We start from the raw sequence: 11341 nt of genomic DNA, 5'->3' as shown, positions 1-11341 counted from the left end.
TTTTTGCTTGTCTCGATTTAGTTACAGGTCCATTAAAACCATGATTTTCCAACTTTTTGTGCACACACTCTCTTGAGGGATTGTGAGTTTACATTTTCACAAAGAGAAGTAAAAAGGCAAATCCTTTATGAGTTTGTGAAACTGAAAAGTTGCAAACTTTGCTTTATATGCTTAGCTTAAATCTGTTAAGAGAATATACAGATTTATCTCACGTTTCAGATCAAGCTTTATATAATAAAAAATCAACCAGTAAATTCCCAAAATCTTCTTACTCAGTCCTCAGAATCCACAATCTGTAAAACCATGATTTTCAACTTTTTGTTTCAATGAGAATTTATTCAGAAACCAAGACTTTTAGTGCATGCTTATTTTTCCATTTTACATGATAATCACAGTTTTGAGTTGCATAGAATTATAAGTCTCCAATCACAGAATGTGAGAATCATCAGTACATCAATAAAAAGCGTGTAAGAAGAAACCTGATACTGTCAATAGTAGAGAGAGGAAGCTTTTAAGCAACCGGAGGACGAAGAACATGGTCCTGTGAAGTATCAACAGCAGCAGGAGGCATGAATTGCCACATTGCAAAACCGGGGTAAGTTGTGAAAGGGACAAGCTTGCTTCCAGGAGCTTGAGCTTGAGAGAGTGTTGGCGGATTTGGTAAGAAACAAGGTTGAGGCTGAGGCTGTGTCTTAATCTCTTTCAGTTGCTGCTCGATTCTCTCCGTCTCAATCTTCAGCTTATGTTTCTCATCACGCAGCTCGCTTTTCTCATCCTACATATTGGCATACATAATAGGTTCAATGGGCAGTCTAAAGCTCTTGCAAAGGCTACAGTGTTGAGTTTTTAGTTTATTTTACCTTCAACTCCTTGATTTTCTCCTGGAGGCTTGAATTCAAGTCCTTCAGTTTCTGTGCTTCGTCTCTTGCGTGATTCACCATGCGAATCGCATCATTGATAATAGCAACCTTGTCTGTCTTTGGAGTTCTCCCAGGTTCCAATATGGAACTCAATTCCGTAAATCTAATGATAAAACACCATACCAAAAGATTAAGAACTCAAAAGATTAGAGATAGAAGAGAAGGAAGAGAAAGTAAGAAAATACTTGTCATTTAGCCTATCACGTCTTTGTTTCTCCCTACAAGCTTTCGAGCTAGAACCAGTACAAGATTCAGTTTTGATCCTGAAGCAATAAGAACAACAAACTTAACAACCAAAACTAGTAGTGTTAAATCAGGTTTGACCAATAGCTGTTGGATACCTCTTCCTTGAGCCTGGTTCTTTAATCACATCTGAATCACAAAGGAAGCCATCAACTTCAACACTGTGAACAGATCCCATCAACACAAGATGAAGGATCAATTACAAAATTACAGCCAATTAGAAATATATCACAACACAACAAGACCATTTAAACGCAATTCAAGTGAGACACAAGATCAAACTCCCAAAAGAACTTCTTTACATACTAGTATACACTACTAACAAAAGTTACAAAACCTTCCTATTGCAAATTTGTACAAAATCTAGAGTAGGAGCAGAGATCTAGATTATTTTACAAAAGGAGTGCAATATCTATCACAACAAGACCATTAAAAACGCAATATGAGTGGAATAAAACAGGGTCACACATCCATATAACAACTTCTACTACCAACCCCTAAAACCACCAAAAAACCAATAGATGGTTGAAAGAAACACAAAACCCTTGAACCAAAAAAGATACCTGACACTAGAAGAACCATCGATCTGCCAAGGGAAAGTAGGATTATGATCAGAGAAAGCACCATCAATCAAAGGGTAATCACTAAGCCAGTTCGTGTTCTCCGGAGACACCATTTCTCCTAAATCCCTGGCGGCTGGCTGCTATATGATTCCGATGGTCAAATCTGATAAAGGTAAAGGAGGAGACAATGTGTGGAAAAACGAAAGAAAGAAAGAGATATGGTGGTGGTGCTGGTAGGGATGGGATACTCTCCTTTCAATCGGTTTCTATTATATAATTGTTTCATCTCTCTCATTTTCATGGATGTCGTACACCATTGGTCCACCAATCATTATCAATCCTTCATATCTCTTTTATAATATTGTCATAGTTGCTCAATTATACACCTCTCGTGATGTCACTCACAACAATTTTTTAAACTCAAAAACCCTTCCTTTTTATGTCAACCAATCAAAATTTTAAAATGATTTAAAAGCTTGAAAATTTACAATCTTCTTTTACTAGAAACCCTAAAAAAAAGTTTGAATTTTTTTTGTTTTGATTCAATAAGAATCAACTTGAAAGCATATATGAACATTCAAATTGATAAAAAGACACAAAAGATAGATTCTTTCTTCACCATAGATCTCTAATCTAAAATTACGTAATAAAAAAAAAAAACCCAAACAAAAAACTAAAAATTTTAAGAACAAGAGAGCCAGATCTGGGTTGATTTGATTTTAGTCGTCTTCAGCAGAAGGCTTGGAGGAAGCACCAGTCTTCTTGGGAAGAAGGAGATTGTGAATGTTGGGCATCACACCTCCATTAGCAATCGTCACATCTCCGAGCAACTTGCTCAATTCCTCATCGTTCCTCACCGCCAATTGAATATGCCTTGGTACAATCCTAGTCTTCTTGTTATCTCTCGCTGCGTTCCCAGCCAATTCCAATACCTAATTTCACAAAAATCAAAATTAGGGTTTCAGAAGACAAAATCAGGAAATTTAGACAAGGCTATGTAGAGAGATGATATATTACCTCGGCGGCGAGGTATTCGAGGACGGCGGCTAAGTAGACGGGAGCACCGGCACCAACACGTTCGGCGTATTTGCCTTTCTTCAAGAAACGAGCGATACGACCAACAGGGAATTGAAGACCGGCTTTGCTGCTTCTTGTCGTCGCCTTCTTCACAGATCCAGATCCGAGGGTTTTACCACGACCCGCCATTGCTATTGTATTCGAGTTATACTTAAAAATAAGATGAAGAGGGAAAAAAAAAGTTATACGAGTTGAATTGTGTTGTTGGTTCTATGAGACTATCTTCACCGGAGTTTATATACTGTTTTTAGATTCGTCTTAACCAATCAGAAAAAAATACGCGGATCGCTATTACTCACCGTTAGATTTTTATCGTAATCAACGGTGGAAAAATCGAGGTACATGATCTACGTAAGTGTGAATTACCGAAATTACCCGAGTTTTATTTCTGAGCCGAAAAGCCCAATGGACAAACAAACCTTCAGTTTTACAAAAATAGCTTTGCTGTCTCTTATTTTTGTTTTTAATTTTAATCTAATTTGAAATTAACATGCTCAACAAACTGTCACTTACAAAATAGTTTTATATACTCTTAACATCTTTACCAAAAAAAAACATTCAATTACTGTTTCATAAAACCTGTCATTTATAAAGATGGTCCAATTAGTTGGAAGCTTGATGAAGAGAGACCATATAGTTTGTCACTTCAAGCTCAAGCAAGCATTTGCAAAGCATCATTCAATATAATAGAATTTCTAGAATTTCGATAGCGAACGTTTAGTCTCATAACAAAAACAATTCCTCAAATATGTAAAATCAAAGCTTTATTGGTTTCAGTTTCACATGAAAAATTAGCAAATGGTCAACAACTTGTTATCTTCATAATTTGTGTTTTTGTTTGTTTAAAATAAACTTGTAACACCTTTTAGAATTAAAAATTATGTGCAAAAGATATACAAACTACCACATCTTATTATATAAACTTAGTTTTCAAAATTAGTAATTCATACCAAGCCGTCACGTGAGCATCTAGTATATCACTCGAACGGAAAAAAAAAAAGAATCTTGGGTGTCCAGTTTAATAAGTTTTTCGATTTTCTGAAAGATGACGTTAATCAATTGTAGTGTAGTAAAACGACGTCGTAGATCGTTATCTTTTTATTTTTCTTCATTAGATGTTAACTAACTCTCGATTAAGTGTAGTAAAACAGATTAGTTAACATCTAATGAAGAAAAATAAAAAGATAACGTTAGTTAATAATTTGTTTCTGGTCTTAAAACATAAATATTATTTATTTTTCTTGTTTGGTTTAGCATTTAATCCCGATAACTATACATAATCATGCACTCATCTTTAGTTAAATTTTTTTATTATATCCACAAATAATCACTAACTTCTTCGACAAATCTCTTTTCTCTGGTACAAACAATCACTAACTCTTCCATTAATTAGGTTAATAGGTTGGTTCAAAGCATTTGACAAATGAATTGGATCTAACTCATAAACTATTTAAATCTAAATTCATTGGATTATGAGTTGGTTAACCCATTTTGACACTCCTAATTATCATTTAAAAATTCTAATTTTTCTCTTATTCCAATTTTTATGTTTATAAAATAGACATAAAATCATAATTAGAATCATAATCATGTATTTAAACGATTTATATCAAATATTTATATATTTATCTAATTAAAGAATTTTACGTTCAATCTCTATGTATAAAAAGTGAATAAAATAATTAACCAGCTCTATACTATATATTATACTAGATTAGGACCCACCCAATGTGCAGATTAGATTTTTAAAAATAAAAATAAATTTAAAAGAATATAAAGTAGATATTTTAATAATCTATCTATAAAAGTAAATAGATACACCGAGGTATCCAATGTGACATTTGGTGTAAAAGGTGCGACTCTGCGGTTGAGACTATTAATCATGTTTTCTTTGAATGTCCTCGCTCGTGTGAAGTTTGGGCTCCGACTCTGGTCTCGTCAGAGAGTTTTACATATGAGTCGGTGTAATCGAATTTGGATTTTTTTTTCTGGAAGGGTGCCTCTCAAAAGAGTGATCCTGATCAACTTCTTCAATTACCATGAATTTTATGGGCAAATCTGGAAAGCCATAAACAAAAAAGTTTTTCAAGGTTTAGAGATTGAAGCAAATGATATAATTGCTAAGGCTTTGGGCGATAAGTTAGCCTGGGAAGAGGCGCTCTCTTTTACGGTGGTCATGTCAGCTCCATCTCCATCTTCACATGTCCATGTTTTTCACCTTGTGTCTAAGACGACGGAGCCTCTCCCCCTGCATTTGGAGTTAGAAGAGTTGTTATGGGCCATGGAGCGGATACGTGTTGTAGGAATCACTTGTCAACATTTTGAGACTGATTGTGCTGAGTTACTCACTATGGTGCAGTCCAAGATTGCCCGTCTTTCTCCAACCTGCTCGATGAGTTTAACTCGCTGGAGTCCTTCCTACTATTCTTCATCTCCTGGATCCCGCGTGCAGCAAATACGAAGGCGTAGTATCTTGCATGTGTTTCGCGTTTTCTTATCTCTGAAGTTTCTTTAATAAACCCCTTCCATCCGGCTTAGACAAAGATACTCCGCCTTCAGAGATAAGAGAACGTGAAGCACATGCAAGATACTCCGCCTTCGTATTTGCTGCACGGGATCCATGAGATGAAGAATAGTGGGAATGACTCCAGCGAGTTAAACTCATCGAGCAGGTTGGAGAAAGACGGGGAATCTTGGACTACACCATAGTGAGTAACTCAGCACAATCAGTCTCAAAATGTTGACAAGTGATTCCTACATCACGTATCCGCTCCATAGCCCACAACAACTCTTCAAACTCCAAATGCAAGGGGAGAGGCTCCGTCTTAGACATGAAGTGAAAAACATGGACATGCGAAAACGGAGATGTAGCTGACATGACCCCCGTAAAAGAGAGCGCCTCTTCCCAGACTAACTTATCGCCCAAAACCTTAGCAATTATATCATTTGCTTCAATCTCTAAACCTTGAAAAACTTTTTTGTTTATGGCTTTCCAGATTGCCCATAAAATTCATGGTAATTGAAGAAGTTGATCAGGATCACAATTTTTTGAGAGGCACCCTTCCAGAAAACAAAATCCAAAATCGATTACACTGACTCATATGTAAAACCCTCTGACGAGACCAGAGTCAGAGATAAATCCCAAACTTCACACAAGCAAGGACATTCAAAGAAAACATGATTAATAGTCTCAACTGCAGAGTCGCACATTTTACACCAAATGTCACATTTGATACCTTGGTGTATCTATTTACTTTTATAGATAGATTACTAAAATATTTACTTTATATTCTTTTAGTTTTAATTTTATTTTAAAAAATCTAAACCCGCACATCAGGCGGGTCCTAATCTAGTATACTATAATTCACATTTATTAGAAATCAAAGACCATACATGATAATAATATAGAAACACTTAAGTTGGTTGGCCACAATATCATAGGTCACAATATTCATTGTCACCTTTTTGACACTATTTATAAAAGAAACAATAAAAGATAGTGTAAACCATGTTTTATAAAACCAACTTTGAATTCCTTTTATTGATTAACTTAAATAGAAAAAAAGAATTTCTAAGATTTTCAAATGGCATATGATAAGGAACATAATCAAACTAAATATTATATTTTTAAGATAGTCACCCTTTTAATAATAATTTATTCTCTTTCTATAAAACCGAGATTTACCATAACAGAAAACAAAAAGCACGGAGAATGAGATTTGGACAATCAGTGAGCTTCCAGATGAATTGTTGTTGAAGATTGTAATCCCTTAAGTCATTTAGCAAACAAAATAAATAATACAGTTAATCATTTTGATTTATAAGAAAATCTAGTTACTTATTTTTTGCAAGAATTATAAAATTATATAAAGAAGAAAAATGAAAGCTCTGCTTTTTTTCAGAAATCTTAATTTTTAAATATATAAAATCATAAAATAACCCACAGATTGTGTTTGTATAATTTACTTTTAATATCCTACTATATTAATTGAGAAGTACAAATATGAAACTAGCCTTAAAATGTGTAAAAAATTACATTCAATTGCCATTAGAAAAACTTAATAAAGATTAATTAATTAAATAAATAAATATAATTAATTAAAAATAAAAACGCTGACGATCAAATATAAAAAAATGTAGAAAAGTAAAAGAAATCTATTCAAATCAAAACTAATTTGTACTTGAAAAAAAAAAAAAAATTAACTGCCAAAATTTTTAAAAAATACGGATAAATTTTTTTTCAAGTAGAGTTTATTTTCTTCTTTAATTTTACATTGTCATGCCAACAATTTTAAATAATTATGAGTTAAAAAAATATATTTTCTCTCTGGACGAAAATTACAAAATATTTTTTTAAAAAATAAATCAGAATTTCAAAAAATAAGATTTTATTTCCAAGTAGTCAATATAATTATTTTTAATAATTAGATTTCGAAGATTTTGTTAAAATTTCAAATTATGATTATCCTATCATCTTTATTTTATTTTATTTACAAATTGTTTGAAATTTTCATATAATACTTATGATTAATAAAATGCATATTTTTTTCTGCATATGTTGTGATTTGAATTTTTAAAAACAAAAATATATTACTCGATCTATGAAAATAAAATGTGTGTTTTAATTTTCACACTAGCGGATTGGTAAAAATAAATTTATATAGCTGATAAAATAATAAATTTTATTTGTTTATAATTATAATATTAAAATTACTATTTCATATTTCACAAATTTTTTTATACAAGGTTCTGGTTAAGCTTACAAATTTTTTTAACCATAACCGATGGTTAATAAACCTTAACTGTGACAACCTTAACCTGGTCATGCCTATGTATAGCTAATAAAACATGTGTGTTTGTCGTCCATCTTTCTTCTTTAAACTTCAAAATTTGACTCAAACATCAAATTAAGGTCTTGCGATGTCAATCCTTTTTCCTTAGACCCAAAAAAGAAAAAATTAATGAAAGAATATCAACTCATCTATAAAGTCATACATAAAAATATGTTTTACAGCTCATAAGAAATAAAAAGCACAAATGCAGATAAATAAGATAATTTATGTTTGGCATCAATATTTATAATATTTTAAACTTTTAAAAGGTTTCGAAATATAAATTTTGAACCTTTTAAAATTTTTCAATATTTATGATATTTTAAACTTTTAAAATTTAAAACTTATAATATTTAAAAACTTTTTCAAAGCTAAGAACTTATAAAAGTTTCAATATTTATAATATTTAAACTTTTATTTTTTTAAAAATATTATAATATTTTTTTGAAACTGTTTTAAGTTGTAATTTGATCAAATAAAAAACCAGATCAAACCAAATAAAACTTTTAAACTTGGACTCTTGATAAATCAAGTTTTCCTGCTCATTCGTTGTTGGAAGCATATTAAACTTATTTATAATGGTTCTGAACCATTGTCTAAAAACTTTCTAGCCGATGTGGGATATTGTGCTTAGTTCTTTGATTTCCATAAATTTAAAGTTTTTTTTTTCTAAAAAAATTCTGTAAATTAAAAAAATGTTAATGAATGACATGTCAAATCATGATAGGTTGTTTAAAATAATTCTTAATATAGAAAATTCTGTAAATTGTATAAAATGTTAATAAGTGATATGTCAAATTTCTATTGGTTGTTTAAAATTCTATGTGGACGGCCTTAGGAGCTTATAGCTCCTACTTTTTATTAGTATAGATTAAAATGTTTAAAAATGAGTGAATTAATTGATGCATTAATTTTAGATTATATGATTTTAATTATGTGGATTAATTTATTAAAATTAAAAATAAGGAGTGATGAGGTGGAGTAAGGAGAAGAGAGAAAAGCTAACTTATATTTTAATTATTTATACTATTTAAAATTCTAAATAATAATATGCACCAAATCCTTCTGGCTTTAATCGATAACATGAATTTATAATTTAACACTAACAACATAGTCTCAACTTTATATATATATATTACTAATTATATTATACTATAATTGAAAATAATAATAGATACCAACTTTTAATCTAATTTAACACCAAAAATTGAACAACTTCTTGATTCAAAAAACCTTTAAATTTTTGTGTTTGTTTTGGGGAAAAAAGCTCTTATTTTCTTTATACTAATAAATGTATATCTTGAAAGTTATTGTTTTTTCATTAAATATATGATAGCTTTATTTTTCTCCTCTTTCTTGTTTCTTACAAATATTTACACAATTATTATATATTATGAGAGAAATAACTAAATTTATATTTATGTAAGCTCTGTTCATATTTTACTTTGATATTTTTTTTGGTTGTATTTTTTTCATTTCGTTTTTATTTTACATTTTAGTTTAAATTATTGTTTTTATAATAATTAAAATATTTTAAAAATGAGTGAATTAATTGATGCATTAATTTTAGATTTTATGTACTTTAATTATGTGGATTAATTTATTAAAATTAAAAATAAGAAGTAATGAGGTGGAGGAAGGAGAAGAGAGAAAAGCTAACTTTATATATATAGATATAGAAATCTCCTTATAATTATTTTAATAAAGAATTAATTTTTGTACTTTTTTGATGATTATCTTTTTACATTATTAATACTATTGTTTAAAACAAAATATTTGTTTTTTTTGTTATAATCTCAAATTCCTCTTATTAAATCTTAAATTTTACACATATCAAAAACTCAAATTGATATAAACTTGACAAATGTCAAAATCTTATTAACGACTTATATAATAAGATAATGGTGAGATATCTTTATATCTTTGTTTCCTCCATTAATAAAAATCAATTTATTACCCTTTTTCTTTGGGTACAAGCTAGACTTTCTTGTCAATTTATAACAACCTCATCGGTATGTAAATATATCATTGAAACAAACGAAAATAATCGCATCAACAAGAAGCAAAACAGATTATTCTTATGGGAGATCCTCACTTTGATTCATCTTTTGCCATCAATGGTTTACCTTTGGATCTCCTAAACGAGATTCTCCTCAAATTAGAACCCAAAACTCTCGCCATGATGCGATGCACGAATAAGTATTTCCAATCGTATCTATCTGACCCCGCCGAGAACTGCATTTTATGGGCTAGAGCTAGAGCTAGACCTAGTTTCTTTGACATTTCCATGTATGGCTCGTTACATATATACTGCCATCCTTTGGTCTCTTCTTCATGCGATTCTATGTCACTACAAAAAAAAGTAGATGCTATGGATGTCAGTTAGATCTTTGGATCATGCTCCGGCCTTGTCCTACTACTATACACCGGTGGCCTCGTCATCGCAAATCCCTTAACAAAAAGGTTTCGAATTATCGATCACTCTAAGTCAACGCTTATACCTACGATAGTTGATAATGATACAAGAAGGACGTGTGTCGGTTTCGCGGTAAATCGAAATCGAACCACCATGACATTCAAGATTGTCTGCATACTCGAGATGGAAACAATGGAAACAGTGTACGGATTCGAGATCAGCGACGGAGACTCATGGAGATTATCGGAAACAACCATCACCGATAGATCAAACAGTTTTCTCTTGGGAATGAAACCCGTTTACTTGGACGGCACTCTTCACTGGTTGAGAAATGACGGGAGCATCGTAGCTTTTAATCCCGAGACAGAGCAAGCACGCTTCATTCCTCTCATATTCCATCGTGGAGATCCCGAGACAGAGCAAGCACGCCCGAAGATGCTTATCGCGGAAGACAGTAAGAAAAATAGCTTGACCTTGTTATCAGGGACGAAAGAAAATATCGCGGTTTACACACTACTCGGGGATTCAAAGTGGGCTCTCGCCAAGCAGATCAAGAACATGCCTATCGACGAAAGAGAGGATGCCTTCTGGGACTTGGTTGCGTACGATGGCAAGTGTCTTGTGGTGAGAGATATAAAGATGGATAATTTCGAAAAAGTGGTTTATGTGTGCGACATTGAAGCTAACAGCTGGAGAGTTTTGGGGTCAGCTCGCGTATGTAAGCACGTTAGCCACCAATACTTGTATAAGATTACGCCCTCTTTGTTCTTTGTCGAAGAGGATAAGCAACATAAGGTGGTTGTAGCATCTAATGACAAACAGATCTCCTATCTAAATGATATTATGGAACTCATTGATATAACCAAGTACTAAACATTCTCATGTTTTCCAAGCATTATGCACTACCATCAATCCATTTCCCATATATATATACTAGATTAAGACCCATGCTAGAGCACAGGTTGAAATTCATTTTATTTTTATTGTAATTTTTATATAAAATATAATTTATGTGATTGTTTTTAGAAGTTTTTTTTATATAAAACATTATGCAATAAAATCATATGCTAAATATGATGACTTGAAAAAAGACACATATTTTGTACATTTTATATTGTTAATGATTCTAGATAAGTACCCGTGCTGGATATTGTAAAAGTGTAACGCCCCGACCACCACCTCTCTGTGGACCCCAAGTCCACTCTCAGCCCATGGGCCCACATTCCTTAATGGGTCTCACGTCCTCTCACTAGGTATGTGAGCCCATCTATATCTGACGGTCGGTTTGTT

General features: G+C 31.9%; 2 protein-coding genes and 1 pseudogene across 2 annotated transcripts; 1 reads left to right on the top strand and 2 right to left on the bottom strand.

Annotated features, from left to right (window-relative positions):
- Positions 1 to 315: 315 nt before the first annotated feature.
- Positions 316 to 2008, bottom strand: LOC104742622 (transcription factor bHLH115). Its single transcript, XM_010463637.3, has 5 exons — positions 1727 to 2008; positions 1262 to 1324; positions 1106 to 1183; positions 861 to 1023; positions 316 to 775 (listed from the first exon to the last, which is right to left on the bottom strand). Exons 1-5 carry the CDS (start codon positions 1837 to 1839, stop codon positions 512 to 514), a joined length of 681 nt encoding a protein of 226 aa, XP_010461939.2. The 5' UTR covers positions 1840 to 2008; the 3' UTR covers positions 316 to 511.
- A 152-nt stretch (positions 2009 to 2160) lies between these two features.
- Positions 2161 to 3027, bottom strand: LOC104742623 (putative histone H2A.1). The gene is made up of 2 exons (XM_010463639.3): positions 2744 to 3027; positions 2161 to 2658 (listed from the first exon to the last, which is right to left on the bottom strand). The coding sequence occupies exons 1-2, from the start codon at positions 2930 to 2932 to the stop codon at positions 2446 to 2448; spliced, it is 402 nt and encodes a 133-aa protein (XP_010461941.1). The 5' UTR covers positions 2933 to 3027; the 3' UTR covers positions 2161 to 2445.
- A 6587-nt stretch (positions 3028 to 9614) lies between these two features.
- Positions 9615 to 11076, top strand: LOC104744046 (putative F-box/kelch-repeat protein At1g20940 pseudogene; annotated as a pseudogene).
- Positions 11077 to 11341: the final 265 nt, after the last annotated feature.

The sequence above is a fragment of the Camelina sativa genome, chromosome 14 (genome assembly GCF_030686135.1).
Source record: "Camelina sativa cultivar CO46 ecotype springtype chromosome 14, ASM3068613v1".
Lineage (NCBI taxonomy): Eukaryota > Viridiplantae > Streptophyta > Magnoliopsida > Brassicales > Brassicaceae > Camelina > Camelina sativa.
This window is presented reverse-complemented; position numbering and strand designations above follow the sequence as displayed.

Coding starts and splice junctions, on each gene's coding strand:
- LOC104742622 (XM_010463637.3), bottom strand. CDS start 1,839: ATGGTGTCTCCGGAGAACACGAACTGGCTTAGTGATTACCCTTTGATT. Junction 1,184..1,261: donor GAACCAGGCTCAAGGAAGAG/GTATCCAACAGC, acceptor TTATTGCTTCAG/GATCAAAACTGAATCTTGTA. Junction 776..860: donor AGAAAATCAAGGAGTTGAAG/GTAAAATAAACT, acceptor GCCAATATGTAG/GATGAGAAAAGCGAGCTGCG.
- LOC104742623 (XM_010463639.3), bottom strand. CDS start 2,932: ATGGCGGGTCGTGGTAAAACCCTCGGATCTGGATCTGTGAAGAAGGCG. Junction 2,659..2,743: donor TCGAATACCTCGCCGCCGAG/GTAATATATCAT, acceptor TTGTGAAATTAG/GTATTGGAATTGGCTGGGAA.